At 38.5% G+C, this 20,883-nt stretch overlaps 1 protein-coding gene across 1 annotated transcript in view; it reads right to left on the bottom strand.

Moving 5' to 3' along the window:
* Nucleotides 1–20,883, bottom strand: part of LOC131932101 (integrin alpha-3) — a 50,958-nt gene that overhangs the window by 7,405 nt on the left and 22,670 nt on the right. Inside the window, exons 11-22 of the mRNA XM_059288995.1 lie at nucleotides 20,187–20,286; nucleotides 19,788–19,900; nucleotides 15,819–15,946; nucleotides 14,423–14,565; nucleotides 13,951–14,114; nucleotides 12,257–12,370; nucleotides 8,369–8,488; nucleotides 8,052–8,222; nucleotides 5,802–6,019; nucleotides 3,061–3,286; nucleotides 2,530–2,686; nucleotides 372–451 (exon numbers count right to left, since the gene is read on the bottom strand). Of these exons, the coding sequence (XP_059144978.1) occupies nucleotides 372–451; nucleotides 2,530–2,686; nucleotides 3,061–3,286; nucleotides 5,802–6,019; nucleotides 8,052–8,222; nucleotides 8,369–8,488; nucleotides 12,257–12,370; nucleotides 13,951–14,114; nucleotides 14,423–14,565; nucleotides 15,819–15,946; nucleotides 19,788–19,900; nucleotides 20,187–20,286 (1,734 nt within the window). The remainder of the gene's footprint in view (nucleotides 1–371; nucleotides 452–2,529; nucleotides 2,687–3,060; nucleotides 3,287–5,801; nucleotides 6,020–8,051; nucleotides 8,223–8,368; nucleotides 8,489–12,256; nucleotides 12,371–13,950; nucleotides 14,115–14,422; nucleotides 14,566–15,818; nucleotides 15,947–19,787; nucleotides 19,901–20,186; nucleotides 20,287–20,883) is intronic.

Raw genomic sequence — 20,883 nt, 5'->3', positions numbered from 1 at the left:
TGCAGAAATGCACATGTGTTAATTAGATACACAAATGTTCTTTTTAGAGGTACAAATGTGTTAATTAGAGATACAAAAGTGTTTAATAGAGGTAAAAATGTGTTTACATGATGTACAAATGTGTTAATTAGAGATACAAAATTGTTTATCAGAGGTGCACATGTATCAATCAGTCAGCTTCTATTGTCCCATGAAGTACGTATTACACGACTGGGTTTTAGATTGGAGCTGACAATTTTCAAAACAGGTCAAAACTCTGTTTTAATGACTGTTAAACCTAACAGGCAAAACTTTGTTTTAATTTAAACTGTCATTGTCTACATTTGTGTTAATTTGTATTGTGAATGTCTGCACCTATGTGACCTACTCACCACTGAATATATTTTCTCTTCGACTTTCTTGGCCGATCGTTTCTTTCTATTTATAAGGTCGGAGTCTATGGTGGTAGTAGCTGTAGAAAAAAAAACATAGAGCTGTAAAACAAGGAGCTGTAAAACATAAAGCTGTAAAACATGGAGCTGTAAAACATGGAGCTGTAAAACATGGAGCTGTAAAACAAGGAGCTGTAAAACATGGAGCTGTAAAACATGGAGCTGTAAAACATGGAGCTTTAAAACATGGAGCTGTAAAACATGGAGCTGTAAAACATGGAGAGGTACAAATAAACAAGAGGACTGTAAAATGTCTATGGGAGCTGCTAATACCTACAACTATAAAAAAGAATGAGAGCTGAGAAAACTCTAGTACATTTCTACACGCTTTTATTAATAGATCGCGACGTCTGTTTGATTTGTTTGTTTGTGTGATTGTTTGTGGGATTGTAAATCTTGTAACTCAATTTTAACCCATTTCTAATGCAGCGATTTTGTTCAAACATTCCATATACGGTCCACTTCAATAACATTACAAGTCTATCTATTTTAATTTAATCAGATGTTTAATTTGTAATTAAAATTTAATATTTAACGGTTTCGAAACTAGAGGAGACAACAAAATTAAACCAAAAAGATTACTATATTCAACAACAGAAGGGGAGATAACTAGCTAGACGCTGTCACCCGACCACTCTGGTGAGCTTTGGTTCACAGAGAATGTTTACAATCGTAGAGCCGGGTCGAAATAGTGAAAGTTGTAAGGTGCAGACAATTAAGTTATAGAACGATTTTAAGCTAAAGAGTGGTAATAAAATGAAGAACTCGCTGTCGTCTGTAAAATATGGTCACGGACGGCTGCTTTCACGGGACAGATAATCGTCTTTTAGATATCACGATCCACTGATGGTGTTTTAAGTAAATATTTTTAGTCATGTCGACTTTATAAAACAAATATAAAAAAACCTTTTAAATGCTTTTAAATGCTTTTAAATGCACTGAAAATAAGAAAATATAACTAATTTATTTTCTGTTAATAAAAGCTTTTGTCGCTAAAGTATGTAAAAGGTCTCATGTGCGACCAAAGATTGTAGTTTAAAAAGTAAACTTATAAATAAATAAACCGGGGGTGATCTCCCCACAACTTTCTCGAATATTCTTATATAACTTGGAATATAGACATGGTTTTTAATTACTTAAACTTTTAAAAATAGAATAGAATCTTATAGAAAAAAGAATTGCGCACCAAGCGAACGCCAAAACAAAATGTGCATAATAGTGCGCAATATTATTAGTACTTTATAAATTTACATGCGTTTTTTTAGAGAAATAGGAATTATTTTTTTTGCACAAGACTTTCTCTATACTTCGCATATACGAGAAAGTAAAAAAACAACGAAAGGTAAAAAATAAAAAAATAAAAATAATTTAAAAAAATAATTAAAAAAAAAAATATTAAAAAAAAAAAAGATTTTTCTTCTTCTTTATTTCAGTGCATTTAATTTTTTTGTGCTATAAACTATTTTTAATAGTTTTTTTTAATCAGTTCACAATATCGATTTTTTTTTGTTTGTTTGATGGTTGTGGCACTATTAAAATAAAAATTGTAAGCAACTTCAAATGCAGTGATTTTGTTCAAACCTAGATTAGAATTAGATCGACAATGTGTCATTAACTTTTTAAATTTCTATAGATTGTAACAAAAGAGGAAATAGCAGCAAGGGTGGGGGATAAGAAGTGAGAGACGACTGTCTTTTGCAGATTTCGAAATTGCGATCACGTTTTAAAAACGAATGACTAAATAGGAGGAAATGGCAGTGGTCAGACTTAATAGTGGCGGTCAGGGTTTATTGTCGTGGTTAGGGTTTATTGTCGTGGTCAGGGTTTATTTTGGTTGTCTGGGATTTTTGTGGTTGTCAATTTTTGTAGTGGTCAGGATCTACTGAGATCAGGGTTTATTGAGGTGGTCAGGATTTATTGAGGTCAGGGTTTATTTAAGTCAGAGTTTATTGAGGTGGTCAGGGTATATTGAGGTCAGTCTTTATTTTAATTGTCAGGGTTTATTTAGGTCAGGGTTTGTTTAGGTCAGGGTTTATAGTTGAGATGTGTACGTGATAGTTCTGGTCAGGACCTGGGTCGGATAAAAAAAAGTCTTTACTTGTTTCTGTGGTCCCATACGTCGTGTTCAAGTTTGCTGTCCTTTCTTCAACTGACGGGGTAGTTGACATCGTTGATGAAGCTGTTGAACTTGGGGAGACGGGTTGAAACTTTGATTGTGCGGGACAGTTTAGAACCTTACCATCAGATGTAGACAGCTGGAACAAAAATGTCGAGTTCAAATGTGAGCATTGAATTGAATGCAGCCAAAACTAGATCAGACATCTTGAGCATTGAATTGAATGCAACCAACACTAGATCAGACAACTTGAGCATTGAATTGAATGCAACCAAAACTAGATCAGACAACTTGAGCATTGAATTGAATGCAACCAAAACTAAATCAGAAAACTTGAGCATTGAATTGAATGCAACCAAAACTAGATCAGACAACTTGAACATTGAATTGAATGCAACCAACACTAGATCAGGCAACTAATGCAAGAGTCAACTGTTGCGATAAACAAGTGTCTAATTAGTATATTGACTGACATCTCACTGTCGAGGTCAAGGTTAGGTTTAGAGGACTGACCTTGACATCTGCGTATAGAACAAACTGCGACTCGTCCTGCAGGTAGACAGGGACGCTGACCTTGACCTCTGTAGGTGGCAAGAAGCTGGGGCCGTGATTGGTCAGAAGAACCTTGTGAGTGAGGTTTAGGGGGCGCGCTATGAGACTGTAGTCCGTCCTATCAGGCCCGTGGGTCGGGGCAACTCGCTTGGCTTCATACACCGTGTACTCAGCCGGCGATGAGGTGCTGGAAATATTTGGAGACATTTAGAACTCTTTTCTTCTCGCTCTTCATTGTAATATAGATCGGATTTTTTTCAACACAATTAACAATTACGTGTCAACGTGTTATGCGCTATATGGCATGTTGACCATAGCTTCAACAGACTTTTCTTTGAGGGGGGGGGGGGGGTTCAATCATACGCTCTTCCCACCCGACCAAGCCGTCCCTACAAACGTGGCATTGTGATACTTTAAAGGAATCTTCAAAACTCGAAGGTTGGATAAATGTTGAAAAATATAATTTTACAATTTCAACCTTAATCTAAGTCTAATATTTAAATGATCTTAAAAATCTTAAAAATGTGAAACTAATCCAAAAACAAGCTAACGATTGTTTGGACAGGGATCCGGACAAAAGGCCGACATCTAAAAGGCCAACATCCGAAAGGCCGACAAGATAAAATGACACGATTTATAAAACAACAAACTGCAATACAGACATGTTTATTTAAAAAAAATATTTAAAAACCAGTTACAAAATGATAAAAATAAAGCACAACACAGAAAAAATAGGGTCTAGTATGATAAATTTTATGCTAAGGCACGTAAAAATTCAAGTCTACTACTGTTTTCACGTTCTGCAATGAAATTTGCTATTCTGTCATCTTTCAGTAAATATTGTTTTTGTTTTTATCTGGCTCACCAAGCAAAATTTATTTCCGTCTCAACTTTCACTCTTCCTTGTTGTTGTCAGACTATCACAATCACAACTCAATCAATCAATTCAACAAATATGGTCTAAAAAAAATTTTACGCAATCCGCAATGGACGAAACTGGAAGATAATTCAAATTTTGTTGGTATTTAAAATGTAGTCCAGTCAATGTCTGTCGGCCTTACGGTCAGTCGGCTTTTTGGCCGTCTGCCTTTGGTCCGTGTCGGCCTTGTGTTTTGTCGGTGTTTTTAATGTCGGCCTTTTGTGCCAGACCAGTTTAGAAGTGTCTATTGTCGTCTCCCGTGCGAAATATTCTCAGGATAAGATTATAAAATTATTACAAGATAACAAGATTATAAATTCTTGTGTTTTACTTTCTCCTATACAAAGTATAGTGAAAGAGTTGTAATCGTGCACAAAAATCACAAGAAAATTTTGACACTTTTCACCGTTTTACACCACAATCATATTATATCAACAGACTCAGACATACGGTCAGTATAGCTAAGCCCAGTTTTTCCGACCCGATTACACATAAAACGCCGAAATTTTGATAAATCTGCATTTGTAATTAAAATAAGTCTCCTGTACTCCGTATGATGAGGTACTGAGATGAAAAATGAAGAAAACTTTTTATGTGATTTTTGTGCATGTTTACAATACTTCCTCTATACTCTGTATACGAGAAAATGAAAAATTCGCACATACAATGATGTTTATTTTTATGTGAGATTTCACCAAGAAGGTCATCTTCTGGTATAACATAAGATGATAGTACCTCCTCTTTAACTGGTATAACATAAGATGATAGTACCTCCTCTATACTTGTTCTAACATAAGATGATAGTACCTCCTCTTTAACTGGTATAACATAAGATGATAGTACCTCCTCTTTAACTGGTATAACATAAGATGATAGTACCTCCTCTTTAACTGGTATAACATAAGATGATAGAACCTCCTCTTTAACTGGTATAACATAAGATGATAGTACCTCCTCTTTAACTGGTATAACATAAGATGATAAAACCTCCTCTATACTTGTTCTAACATAAGATGATAGTACCTCCTCTTTAACTGGTATAACATAAGATGATAGTACCTCCTCTTTAACTGGTATAACATAAGATGATAGTACCTCCTCTATACTTGTTCTAACATAAGATGATAGTACCTCCTCTTTAACTGGTATAACATAAGATGATAAAACCTCCTCTATACTTGTTCTAACATAAGATGATAGTACCTCCTCTTTAACTGGTATAACATAAGATGATAGTACCTCCTCTTTAACTGGTATAACATAAGATGATAGTACCTCCTCTATACTTGTTCTAACATAAGATGATAGTACCTCCTCTTTAACTGGTATAACATAAGATGATAGTACCTCCTCTATACTTGTTCTAACATAAGATGATAGTACCTCCTCTTTAACTGGTATAACATAAGATGATAAAACCTCCTCTTTAACTGGTATAACATAAGATGATAGTACCTCCTCTTTAACTGGTATAACATAAGATGATAAAACCTCCTCTATACTTGGTCTAACATAAGATGATAGTACCTCCTCTATACTTGGTCTAACATAAGATGATAGTACCTCCTCTTTAACTGGTATAACATAAGATGATAAAACCTCCTCTATACTTGGTCTAACATAAGATGATAGTACCTCCTCTATACTTGGTCTAACATAAGATGATAGTACCTCCTCTATACTTGGTCTAACATAAGATGATAGTACCTCCTCTTTAACTGGTCTAACATAAGATGATAAAACCTCCTCTATACTTGGTCAACCAGAAAGAAAAAAATAGAACCTGTCTAGAGAGATGTCGCTCACTATTTCCACGTCTATTTTTAGCAGAGCCACATTGTCCAGGGGAAACAACTCTGGGTTGTTCTTGCTATCTTTTGGCATGACGGATGTGTTGACTTGAATGAATTTTTGTTTCATGTCAATGTTTTCAGTGTCGAAGGCCAAAAGAAAGAAAACTTTGTTGTGTTTCTCTAGAGGCTTGTAGTTGTTGCAGTAGGCCTAGTGACAAAAGAAAGAAAAATTTTGTTGTTTTCTAGAGGCTTGTGCGAGATTTTTAGTGACGTCTTTGTGCAAGTTAATGAGTGACGTCTTTGTGCGAGATGTTGAGTGACGTCTTTGTGCGAGATGTTTAGTGACGTCTTTGTGCGAGTTGTTGAGTGACGTCTTTGTGCGAAATGTTTAGTGACGTCTTTGTGCGAGATGTTTAGTGAGGTCTTTGTGCGAGATGTTTAGTGAATTTTTTGTGCAAGATTTTGGGTGACGTTTGTGCGAGATGTTGAGTGACGTCTTTGTGCGAGATGTTGAGTGACGTCTGTGTGCGAGATGTTGAGTGACGTCTTTGTGCGAGTTGTTGAGTGACGTCTTTGTGCGAGATGTTGAGTGACGTCTTTGTGCGAGATGTTTAGTGACGTCTTTGTGCGAGTTGTTGAGTGACGTCTTTGTGCGAAATGTTTAGTGACGTCTTTGTGCGAGATGTTTAGTGAGGTCTTTGTGCGAGATGTTTAGTGACGTCTTTGTGCGAGTTGTTGAGTGACGTCTTTGTGCGAGATGTTGAGTGACGTCTTTGTGCGAGATGTTTAGTGACGTCTTTGTGCGAGTTGTTGAGTGACGTCTTTGTGCGAAATGTTTAGTGACGTCTTTGTGCGAGATGTTTAGTGAGGTCTTTGTGCGAGATGTTTAGTGAATTTTTTGTGCAAGATTTTGGGTGACGTTTGTGCAAGATGTTGAGTGACGTCTTTGTGCGAGATGTTGAGTGACGTCTGTGTGCGAGATGTTGAGTGACGTCTTTGTGCGAGTTGTTGAGTGACGTCTTTGTGCGAGATGTTTAGTGACGTCTTTGTGCGAGATGTTTAGTGACGTCTTTGTGCGAGATGTTGAGTGACGTCTTTGTGCGAGTTGTTGAGTAACATCTTTGTGCGAGGTGTTGAGTGACGTCTTTGTGCGAGATGTTTAGTGACGTATTTGTGCGAGATGTTTAGTGACGTCTTTGTGCGAGATGTTTAGTGACGTCTTTGTGCGAGATGTTTAGTGACGTCTTTGTGCGAGATGTTGAGTGACGTCTTTGTGCGAGTTGTTGAGTAACATCTTTGTGCGAGATGTTGAGTGACGTCTTTGTGCGAGATGTTTAGTGACGTCTTTGTGCGAGATGTTTAGTGACGTCTTTGTGCGAGATGTTTAGTGACGTCTTTGTGCGAGATGTTTAGTGACGTCTTTGTGCGAGATGTTGAGTGACGTCTTTGTGCGAGTTGTTGAGTAACATCTTTGTGCGAGATGTTGAGTGACGTCTTTGTGCGAGATGTTTAGTGACGTCTTTGTGCGAGATGTTTAGTGACGTATTTGTGCGAGATGTTTAGTGACGTCTTTGTGCGAGATGTTGAGTGACGTCTTTGTGCGAGATGTTTAGTGACGTCTTTGTGCGAGATGTTTAGTGACGTCTTTGTGCGAGATGTTGAGTGACGTCTTTGTGCGAGATGTTGAGTGACGTCTTTGTGCGAGATGTTTAGTGACGTCTTTGTGCGAGATGTTTAGTGACGTCTTTGTGCGAGATGTTTAGTGACGTCTTTGTGCGAGATGTTTAGTGACGTCTTTGTGCGAGATATTTAGTGACGTCTTTGTGCGAGATGTTGAGTGACGTCTTTGTGCGAGATGTTGAGTGACGTCTTTGTGCGAGATGTTGAGTGACGTCTTTGTGCGAGATGTTGAGTGACGTCTTTGTGCGAGATGTTGAGTGACGTCTTTGTGCGAGATGTTTAGTGACGTCTTTGTGCGAGATGTTTAGTGACGTCTTTGTGCGAGATGTTGAGTGACGTCTTTGTGCGAGATGTTTAGTGACGTCTTTGTGCGAGATGTTTAGTGACGTCTTTGTGCGAGATGTTTAGTGACGTCTTTGTGCGAGATGTTTAGTGACGTCTTTGTGCGAGATGTTTAGTGAATTTTTTGTGCGAGATGTTTAGTGACGTCTTTGTGCAAGATTTTGGATGACGTCTTTGTGCGAGATGTTGAGTGACGTCAATTCTGATGAGCAGGTCACCTGTGTTGTTCCCTGACTTGAGTCGGGGTCGCCACTAGGGTCGCCACTCGGGTCGGCCTGACAGCTTGAGTTGGACCTGATGAGGGTCAGCTGGTCACTGACCTTGACCTTGATCACAGTCCAGTAGGCGGTCTCGTTGGTGTTGGTCACCTCCACCTTGACCACAAGTTCCTAAAGACACAACAGTCCACTTTGTTACCTTCATAGTTCTTTGATTAAAACATTTCATTCTAGGGGAGACGATTTAAATTTAACCTTAATCCGACAATATCGTTTACCTTATTTGTCAATGAGCATTATCAGACTGAAAACTTTACCTTGGTGTAGTTGAGCACTAAGCTTCTGTACCCTGCAATGGGTGAAAATTCAAAATCGCTGTTAATTTTAAGGTCAACTTGACATTTTTCATCGTCACCACATTTCTTTTTAAAAGGAATCTGAAACAAAATGCAATATCGATTAAAGACCCGGTTAAGAAATACCAAGGTGAGTGAAGAATAAATATCCCATTGAAATTATCTCACGGACAACTATCTCGAGGAAAGAAATTATAATAAACCGGAAGTGATCTCCCCTAAACTTTCTCGAATATTCTTAAGTGAAACAACAGGGGATGGCAACTCGGAATATAGACATGATGTTTAATCCATTTTAAATACTTAAACTTTTTAAAATAGAAGAAAATCTCGTGGAAAAATAATTGCACACCAAGTGAACGCCAAATAGAGATGTGCATAATAGTGCGCAATATTATTAGTGCTTGATAAATTTACCTGCGTTTTTTGAGAAATTGGACATAGCGTAAATTACTACTTCCGGTCAACGGAAACTACTCAAAATTTGACAGAAGGTAGAGAATTAGATCATTTACTGACATGTGAAATTTTATTTATCTATCTGAAATAATACTCAAGTTATAGGCTTTTGAAAAATTCAAAGTAGGAAAAGTACCACTTTCGGTTATCAGAAATCGCTCAAAAGTTGACACGGATCTACGATTTTGATAAAATACTTATATATGAAATTTCATCAACCTAGCTGTAACGGTACTCAAGTAATCGTGTTTACACACACACAGACACACACACACACACACACAGACACACAGACATACGGACAAGATTGCAAAATTATGTTTTTCCGTATCAGTGAGGTGAAAATGTCGAGATATGTAAAAATCTCGATTTTTTTGCACGATTACAAGACTTTCTCTATACTTCGTATATACGAGAAAGTAATAAACCGGGAGTGATCTCCCCTAAACTTTCTCGAAATAGTGAAAGTTGTAAGGGGCAGACAATTAAGTTATAGAGCGATTTTAAGCTAAAGAGTGGTAATAAGATGAAGAACTCGCTGTCGTCTGTAAAATATGGTCACGGACGGCTGCTTTCACGGGACAGATAATCGTCTTTTAGATATCACGATCCACTGATGGTGTTTTAAGTAAATATTTTTAGTCATGACGACTTTATAAAACAAATATAAAATAAACCGGGAGTGATCTCCCCTAAACTTTCTCGAATATTCTTATATAAAATAACAGGGGATGGGAACTCGGGCTATAGACATGATTTTTAATCCATTTTAAATACTTAAAGTTTTTAAAATAGAAGTAAATCTCGTAGACAAAAGAATTGCACACCAAGTGAACGCGCAATGAAAAAGTGCATAATAGTGCGCAATATTATTAGTACTTTAAAAATTTACATTAGTTTTTTGAGAAATTGGATGTAGCGTAAATTACTACTTTCGGTCAACGGAAATTACTCAAAATTTAACAGAAGGTAGAGTATTAGATCTTTTACTTACATGTGAAATTTCATTTACGTATCTGAAACAGTACACAAGTTATAGGCTTTTGAAAAATTCAAAGTACAAAAAGTACCACTTCCGGTTATCGGAAATCGCTCAAAATACTTATATATGAAATTTCATCAATCTAGCTGTAACGGTACTCAAGTTATCGTGTTTACACACGGACACACACACAGACACACACAGAGACATACGGACAGAATTGCAAAGCCCAGATTTTCAGACTGCATTACGCATAAAACCTCTGAATTTTGATAAATCTGGATTGATAATTTTTGCCCGATTAAAATAAGTCCTCTATACGGATGTGATGAAGGACTGAGGTATAATACGGTGAAAATAGTTAAAATTTCAAGTGATTTTTGTGCACGATTACAATACTTTCTCTATACTTCGTATATACGAGAAAGTAAAAAAGGGGAAAATATAGGTTGAATAAACATTTTAAATGGTTATCATATTATAATTCGTGTATATTTGAATTATTAAGTAAACACTAGACTACCCGTCATCCTTTGGATAACTGTAGGTTTCGGGGGTCAATTGTTTATATAAGCAAATGCAGCATCTGGACAAATCTAACGATATTTGGGGGATCATTCGGCAATTTTTTTTATATAAATCTTATATAAGAAGAATTTTACTCGCGGTCATTTTTTAGCCCACTTCGAAGGCTTTGAGTGACCAACATTTTTTTATACGGCCTAGTCATCTATAGAATAGCATGCAAAAATTTAGCCAGATGTACACCCTAAAATATGTGTTGAAATTACCCTGTTTTTCTCATAAAATACAAAGATCATATAGTGAGTTTTTTATGACACCCAAAGGCATTCTTTTACTACCTCACAAAATATCAAGGGGGGGGGGGGGGGGGTCGTCCGGCAATATTTTTTCGTTATACAGCCCATATAAGGTGCCCCAAGGCAGGATCCTGCCAAATATGAAGCGATGCGGTGCCGGGAAGTGCCCTATCGGGCACCAGAGCACTTTGTTATATATATATATATATATATATATATATATATATATATATATATATATATATATATATATATATATATATATATATACATATATATATATATATACATATATATATATATATATATATATATATATATATATATATATATATATATATATATATATATATATATATATATATATATAAAATTAAAAATATATAAAAATAATATATAAAATTAAGGCCTGAAACTCACTCTAGATTTAGGTAGAGCTAGATCTAGATGTAGAATCTACTGCTGGCTTAACTTTATAAGTCTTAAGTCTAGTTAGATCAGGGGTTTCCAACCTTTTTTTAATCTAGAGCACATTCTAAAATATCGGTAGGGTGGCGGGCACCACCTATTTTAAATCGACAAACTCCTTCCAGAAGCGTAGCGACCCTTCCCGTCACCCGGGGACAAAACTTTCGATTTGCACCCCCCCCCCCTCAAATTTCCGATTTGCACCCCCCCTCAAACTTTCGATTTGCACCCCACCTTCCCCTCAAACTTTCGATTTCCATCCCCTTGAACCTTTCAATAATGTTTATGAAAAAATTCTGTCTCTGTCGAATAGTGAGAGGCGGGCACATAAGAATGGTTCGGCGGGCGCCATGCCGCCCGCGGGCACGAGTTGGGAACCCCTGCTTTACACAAACCTAACGCTAATAGTAATCTACAAATAATCCTTAACCTTAAACACTAAACCCTAAACACACTGTTAATCACAAACTAAACCTAAACTTTAAAATAAACCTAAACCTAAACCTAAACCTAAACCTAAACCTAAACCTAAACCTAAACCTAAACCTAAACCTAAACCTAAACCTAAACCTAAACCTAAACCTAAACCTACACCTAAACCTAAACCTAAACCTAAACCTAAACCTAAACCTTTACCTAAACCTAAACCCAAAAATAATCCTAAACCTAAACCTAAACCTAAACCTAAACCTAAACCTAAACCTAAACCTAAACCTAAACCTAAACCTAAACCTAAACCTAAACCTAAACCTAAACCTAAACCTAAACCTAAAAATAAACCTAAACCTAAACCTAAACCTAAACCTAAACCTAAACCTAAACCTAAACCTAAAACTAAACCTAAACCTAAACCTAAACCTAAACCTAAACCTAAACCTAAACCTAAACCTAAACCTAAACCTAAACCTAAACCTAAACCTAAAAATAAACCTAAACCTAAACTTAAACTTAAACCTAAACCTAAACCTAATCCTAAACCTAAACCAAACCAAAACCTAAATCCAAACCCAAACCCAAACCCAAACCCAAACACAATCACGAACAGGAACACGAACACGAACATGAACACGAACACGAACATGAACCGAAATAACATGACAAACTAAGAAGTGTACTTACGGCTCTGGAGACATTGTTTGCTCTTAGAGCGTCCAAGATGGGGTGAGGTGGTGAGATGAGCTCATAGACTGCTGTAATGACCACAGGGGTGAAGCTGTCCTGGTGGACCTGAGCCTGGGAACATTAGGACACAGGGGACATTAGGACACATGGACACATGAACATTAAGACACAGGGACATTAGGACACAGGGACATTAGGACACAGGGACATTAGGATACAGGGACATTAGGACACAGGGACAATAAGACACAGGGACAATAGTACACAGGGACAATAGGACACAGGGACATTAGGACACAGGGACAATAGGACACATGGACATTAGGACACAGGGACGTTAGGAAACAGGGACATTAGGACACAGGGACGTTAGGAAACAGGGACATTAGGACAAAGGGACATTAGGACAAAGGGACATTAATACACAGGGACATTAGGACACAGGGACTATTTTTGAAATGATGGCCTTATACTTTAAAGCCCCACAGCTATTACACCACACTCATATAATTATTATGTACTCAGTGGGTGGATTTTCATCCTGACATTGAGATCATCTCTCGTCCGATCTCCTTGTGTGTGACGTTGTATTCTGTGCAGTACTCCTTCAAGTCGAGAAACTCTACTCCACCTACCTCCCTGAGTGTGACGTTGTATTCTGTGCAGTACTACTTGAAGTCGAGAAACTCTACTCCACCTACCTCCCTGAGTGTGACGTTGTATTCTGTGCAGTACTCCTTCAAGTCGAGAAACTCTACTCCACCTACCTCCCTGAGTGTGACGTTGTATTCTGTGCAGTACTCCTTCAAGTCGAGAAACTCTACTCCACCTACCTCCCTGAGTGTGACGTTGTATTCTGTGCAGTACTCCTTCAAGTCGAGAAACTCTACTCCACCTACCTCCCTGAGTGTGACGTTGTATTCTGTGCAGTACTACTTGAAGTCGAGAAACTCTACTCCACCTACCTCCCTGAGTGTGACGTTGTATTCTGTGCAGTACTCCTTCAAGTCGAGAAACTCTACTCCACCTACCTCCCTGAGTGTGACGTTGTATTCTGTGCAGTACTCCTTCAAGTCGAGAAACTCTACTCCACCTACCTCCCTGAGTGTGACGTTGTATTCTGTGCAGTACTCCTTCAAGTCGAGAAACTCTACTCCACCTACCTCCATGAGTGTGACGTTGTATTCTGTGCAGTACTCCTTCAAGTCGAGAAACTCTACTCCACCTACCTCCCTGAGTGTGACGTTGTATTCTGTGCAGTACTCCTTCAAGTCGAGAAACTCTACTCCACCTACCTCCATGAGTGTGACGTTGTATTCTGTGCAGTACTCCTTCAAGTCGAGAAACTCTACTCCACCTACCTCCCTGAGTGTGACGTTGTATTCTGTGCAGTACTCCTTCAAGTCGAGAAACTCTACTCCACCTACCTCCATGAGTGTGACGTTGTATTCTGTGCAGTACTCCTTCAAGTCGAGAAACTCTACTCCACCTACCTCCATGAGTGTGACGTTGTATTCTGTGCAGTACTCCTTCAAGTCGAGAAACTCTACTCCACCTACCTCCATGAGTGTGACGTTGTATTCTGTGCAGTACTCCTTCAAGTCGAGAAACTCTACTCCACCTACCTCCATGAGTGTGACGTTGTATTCTGTGCAGTACTCCTTCAAGTCGAGAAACTCTACTCCACCTACCTCCCTGAGTGTGACGTTGTATTCTGTGCAGAACTCCTTCAAGTCGAGAAACTCTACTGCAATCAGCTTGTTAGCTTCCAGCTCAGAGCTGGAGGATTCGAACGTCGCCCGTCTGGAAGTCTGGCTTTTGATGTGGGTATCCAGGGAAAACTTCACGCTGAAATCTGAGGAGGCAAGAAAATATTACAAGTGACTTATGAGTGACGTAAGCCTATCTACAGCTGACTTATGACTGATGACCGACATACGATCACCTGACTTATGACTGATGACTGACATACGAACAGCTGATTTCTAACTGTTGACTGACATACGATCACCTGACTTATGACTGATGACTGACATACGATCACTTGACTTATGACTGATGACTGACATACGAACAGCTGACTTATGACTTATGACTGACATACGATCACCTGACTTATGACTGATGACTGACATAAGATCACCTGACTTATGACTGACTTACTCAAGAGTTCCTGTTTGACCCCCATCAGCTTGTAGGCCATACAAAAGGTCAGTTTGAAACACTTCTCGTTACCATGGCAACTGTTCTCTGTGTCCAACGGGTCTGGTACAACCAAAATCTTGGCAGTGACGTTCAGCACTGGCCTGGAGAAGATTGGTTGACCTGAGGTCAGGTGCTGGGGTCACACACAGACAGACACACAGACAGACATACACAAAGACACGCACACACACACACACACACGCACGCACATGCACACACGCACGCACATGCACACAGACAGACAGACTCAGACACACACACAGACATACACAAAGACACGCACACACACACACACACACGCACGCACATGCACACAGACAGACAGACTCAGACACACACACAGACATACACAAAGACACGCACACACACACACGCACGCACATGCACACAGACAGACAGACTCAGACACACACACAGACATACACAAAGACACGCACACACACACACACGCACGCACATGCACACAGACACATGCACACACAAACACACACACATACACGCACAAACATACACACACCATACACAAACACACATACACACGAACATACACACAAACACACGCATACACGCACACAAAAAGCGCACATTCATAAATGTATCAAACTCAAAGTTTTTTTCTGAGAAATTGGAAATGGAGTAAAGTCAACTTAAGTAAAGTCCACTTTAGTAAAGTCCACTTTCCATTTAGAATTAAACACTAAAAACTGGAGAGAAACCACGAGCGGATATCATGCAATGAACCTTGGTCCAGTTACCCAAACGATGCTAGGATTATTGTGATCACACTGACGCAAGTTCCACTTCCGGTCACCGGAAATCGTTCAAAAGTTGATGGTGAAATCTAGTTTACGTAGCTAAAACGGTACTAAAATATTCGGATTATAGGACTCTTAAAGTAGATGAAGTACGTAAATTGCTCGAAAGTTGATAGAAATATATTGACAAGATATTATACTGCTATATAAAACATCGGCGAACAAAAGAGAATGGTACTCAAGTTATCGTGTTCACACTGACACAACACAAACAGGCTCAGAGAGAAAGAGAGAGGGAGATAGAGAGGGAGAGAGACAGATAGAGAGAGAGAGAGAGAGAGAGAGAGAGAGAGAGAGAGAGAGAGAGAGAAAGAGAGAGTGAAGATTGCGCAACTAAGTTTTTCCGAGGCAGGAAGGTGATTTGACAGGTTCTCAATTTTAATGTTTTCCCCGATTACAAAACTTTCCCTTTTCTCGATTTCCAGAAAGTAAAAAGTGACTGCAGTCAACATTTGAATGAAGTGATACACGTGACTGGAGTTACCAGACGACTTAAGTCATCAGGGGACTCACGTAATCAAATGACTTAAGTCAAGTACCTGCAGCGTAAAATGACGACTGTGTTGTTGAAGACTGAACTGGCAGCCAGCACGGGATAGCTGATGACGTCAGAGCGCGACCTGCTGGCGGATATCGTGAAGCCAAAACCCTTCAGGGATAAACCCAGCTGGATGGGAAAATATGGGAAAACACAATGTTAAACCCAGCTGGATGGAAAAATATGGGAAAACACAATGTTAAACCCAGCTGGATGGAAAAATATGGGAAAACACAATGTTAAACCCAGCTCCATGTGAAAATATGGGAAAACACAATGTTAAACCCAGTTGTATGGGAAGATATGGGAAAACACAATGTTAAACCCAGCTGGATGGAAAAATATGGGAAAACACAATGTTAAACCCAGCTGGATGGAAAAATATGGGAAAACACAATGTTAAACCCAGCTGGATGGAAAAATATGAGAAAAACACAATTTTAAACCCAACTGGATGGGAAAATATGGGAAACCTCAATGTTAAACCCAGCTGGATGGGAAAATATGGGAAAACACAATGTTAAACCCAGCTGGATGGGAAAATATGGGAAAACACAATGTTAAACCCAGCTCCATGTGAAAATATGGGAAAACACAATGTTAAACCCAGTTGTATGGGAAGATATGGGAAAACACAATGTTAAACCCAGCTGGATGGGAAGATATGGGAAAACACAATGTTAAACCCAGCTGGATGGGAAGATATGGGAAAACACAATGTTAAACCCAGATCCATGTGAAAATATGGGAAAACACAATGTTAAACCCAGTTGTATGGGAAGATTTGGGAAAACACAATGTTAAACCCAGCTGGATGGAAAAATATGAGAAAAACACAATTTTAAATCCAACTGGATGGGGAAAATATGGGAAACCTCAATGTTAAACCCAGCTGGATGGGAAAATATGGGAAAACACAATGTTAAACCCAGCTGGATGGGAAAATATGGGAAAACACAATGTTAAACCCAGCTGGATGGAAAAATATGAGAAAAACACAATTTTAAACCCAACTGGATGGGAAAATATGGGAAACCTCAATGTTAAACCCAGCTGGATGGGAAAATATGGGAAAACACAATGTTAAACCCAGCTGGATGGGAAAATATGAGAAAAACACAATTTTAAACCCAACTGGATGGAAAAATATGGGAAACCTCAATGTTAAACCCAGCTGGATGGGAAAATATGGGAAAACACAATGTTAAACCCAGCTGGATGGGAAAATATGGGAAAACACAATGTTAAACCCAGCTGGATGGAAAAATATGAGAAAAACACAATTTTAAACCCAACTGGATGGGAAAATATGGGAAACCTCAATGTTAAACCCAGCTGGATCGGAAAATATGGGAAAACACAATGTTCAACCCAGCTGGATGGGAAAATATGGGAAAACACAATGTTAAACCCAGCTCCATGTGAAAATATGGGAAAACACAATGTTAAACCCAGTTGTATGGGAAGATATGGGAAAACACAATGTTAAACCCAGCTGGATGGGAAGATATGGGAAAACACATTGTTAAACCCAGCTCCATGTGAAAATATGGGAAAACACAATGTTAAACCCAGCTGGATGGGAAAATATAGAAAACACAATGTTAAACCCAGCTGGATGGGAAAATATGGGAAACCTCAATGTTAAACCCAGCTGGATGGGAAAATATGGGAAAACACAATGTTAAACCCAGCTGGATGGGAAAATATGGGAAAACACAATGTTAAACCCAGCTGGATGGAAAAATATGAGAAAAACACAATTTTAAACCCAACTGGATGGGAAAATATGGGAAACCTCAATGTTAAACCCAGCTGGATGGGAAAATATCGGAAACCTCAATGTTAAACCCAGCTGGATGGGAAAATATGGGAAACCTCAATGTTAAACCCAGCTGGATGGGAAAATATGGGAAAACACAATGTTAAACCCAGCTGGATGGGAAAATATGAGAAAAACACAATTTTAAACCCAACTGGATGGAAAAATATGGGAAACCTCAATGTTAAACCCAGCTGGATGGGAAAATATGGGAAAACACAATGTTAAACCCAGCTGGATGGGAAAATATGGGAAAACACAATGTTAAACCCAGCTGGATGGAACAATATGAGAAAAACACAATTTTAAACCCAACTGGATGGGAAAATATGGGAAACCTCAATGTTAAACCCAGCTGGATCGGAAAATATGGGAAAACACAATGTTCAACCCAGCTGGATGGGAAAATATGGTAAAACACAATGTTAAACCCAGCTCCATGTGAAAATATGGGAAAACACAATGTTAAACCCAGTTGTATGGGAAGATATGGGAAAACACAATGTTAAACCCAGCTGGATGGGAAGATATGGGAAAACACATTGTTAAACCCAGCTCCATGTGAAAATATGGGAAAACACAATGTTAAACCCAGCTGGATGGGAAAATATAGAAAACACAATGTTAAACCCAGCTGGATGGGAAAATATGGGAAACACAATGTTAAACCCAGCTGGATAGGAAAATATAAGAAAACTCAATGTTAAACCCAGCTCCATGGGAAAATATGGGAAAACACAATGTTAAACTCAGCTCCATGGGAAAACTTGGGAAAAGACAATATTTAACCCAGCTCCATGTGAAATATGGGAAAAGACAATATTTAACCCAGCTCCATGGGAAAATATGGGAAAACACAATTTAAAACCCAGTTCCATGTGAAATATGGGAAAAGACAATATTTAACCCAGCTCCATGGGAAAATATGGGAAAACACAATTTTAAACCCAGTTCCATGTGAAATATGGGAAAAGACAATATTTAACCCAGCTCCATGGGAAAATATGGGAAAACACAATCTTAAACCCAGCTCCATCGGAAAATATGAGAAAACACAATGTTAAACCCAGCTCCATGTAAAAATATGGGAAAACACAATCTTAAACCCAGCTCCATGGGAAAATATGGGAAAACACAATGTTAAATCCAACTCCATGGGAAAATATGGGAAAACACAATCTTAAACCCAGCTCCATGGGAAAATATGGGAAAAAACCAATGTTAAATCCAACTCCATGGGAAAATATGGGAAAACACAATGTTAAATCCAACTCCATGGGAAAATATGGGAAAACACAATGTTAAATCCAACTCCATGGGAAAATATGGGAAAACACAATGGTAAACCCAGCTGGATGGGAAAATATGGGAAAAACAATGTTAAACCCAGCTTGATGGGAAAATATGGGAAACAATGTTAAACCCAGCTGGATAGGAAAATATAAGAAAACTCAATGTTAAACCCAGCTCCATGGGAAAATATGGGAAAACACAATGTTAAACTCAGCTCCATGGGAAAATTTGGGAAAACACAATGTTAAACCCAGCTGGATAGGAAAATATAAGAAAACTCAATGTTAAACCCAGCTCGATGTGAAATATGGGAAAAGACAATATTTAACCCAGCTCCATATGAAATATGGGAAAAGACAATATTTAACCCAGCTCCATGGGAAAATATGGGAAAACACAATTTTAAACCCAGTTCAATGTGAAATATGGGAAAAGACAATATTTAACCAAGCTCCATGGGAAAATATGGGAAAACACAATTTTAAACCCAGTTGGATGGGAAAACACAATCTTAAACCCAGCTCCATCGGAAAATATGAGAAAACACAATGTTAAACCCAGCTCCATGTAAAAATATGGGAAAACACAATCTTAAACCCAGCTCCATGGGAAAATATGGGAAAACACAATGTTAAATCCAACTCCATGGGAAAATATGGGAAAACACAATGTTAAACCCAGCTCGATGTGAAAATATGGGAAAACACAATCTTAAACCCAGCTGGTTGGAAAATTCAATGTTAAACCCAGCTGGATGGGAAAACACATGTATAGACCACAGATGGCAGTTTGAGATCAGATTTGACAATTTAATTTTCATATTGAGCTAGAGAAAAATATTGGTTGAAAGACTACCTGAGATGGAGAGATTCGCTGGCTGGGTGTGTTGACGTAGCACGAGGTGCCGCCCAGGTAGATGTAGACACACCCTTCACCATCATCTTCGTCTGGTGCACCAACAGCTATGTCTGGAGAGGTCAGGGATGGAGGTGGTGGGGGGGGGGGGTACGGAGGTAGGTTATTAGACATGTTAACTTGACACATCAAAGTACAAACGTTCTGTTTAGGGCCAGGGTAAAGTATGATAATCCGTGGAATTGAAGTCTTTTATAGAGTCAACAGCATGGAAGTAGGTACTGAGTACTGCAGATTTTTTGTCCAATACCTTGTGTGGCAGAGATAACAGAGCTGTTGTAGACAGGATGGGACTAGACATTGAACGTGTCAAGATTAACATCTGTACATCTGACTTACCATTGAACCTGTCAAGATTGACATCTCCTATGCTGGAAATGGCCGTGCCAAAGCGAGAAAATTTTTTCCTGCTGCCATCAAGTGTGACGGTCAAACTATACTGGTGATACAACAGCAGTTAACAAAACTATAGTGGTGATACAACATCAGTCAACAAAACTATACTGGTGATACAACATCAGTCAACAAAACTATAGTGGTGATACAACATCAGTCAACAAAACTATACTGGTGATACAACATCAGTCAACAAAACTAAACTGGTGATACAACATCAGTCAACAAAACTATACTGGTGATACAACATCAGTCAACAAAACTATACTGGTGATACAACATCAGTCAACAAAACTATACTGGTGATACAACATCAGTCAACAAAACTAAACTGGTGATACAACATCAGTCAACAAAACTATAGTGGTGATACAACATCAGTCAACAAAACTAAACTGGTGATACAACATCAGTCAACAAAACTATAGTGGTGATACAACATCAGTCAACAAAACTAAACTGGTGATACAACATCAGTCAACAAAACTATACTGGTGATACAACATCAGTCAACAAAACTATACTGGTGATACAACATCAGTCAACAAAACTAAACTGGTGATACAACATCAGTCAACAAAACTATAGTGGTGATACAACATCAGTCAACAAAACTAAACTGGTGATACAACATCAGTCA

The sequence above is a fragment of the Physella acuta genome, unplaced genomic scaffold, assembly GCF_028476545.2.
Source record: "Physella acuta isolate Inbredline_101_S28 unplaced genomic scaffold, ASM2847654v3 ptg000105l, whole genome shotgun sequence".
NCBI classification, from domain to species: Eukaryota; Metazoa; Mollusca; class Gastropoda; family Physidae; genus Physella; species Physella acuta.
This window is presented reverse-complemented; position numbering and strand designations above follow the sequence as displayed.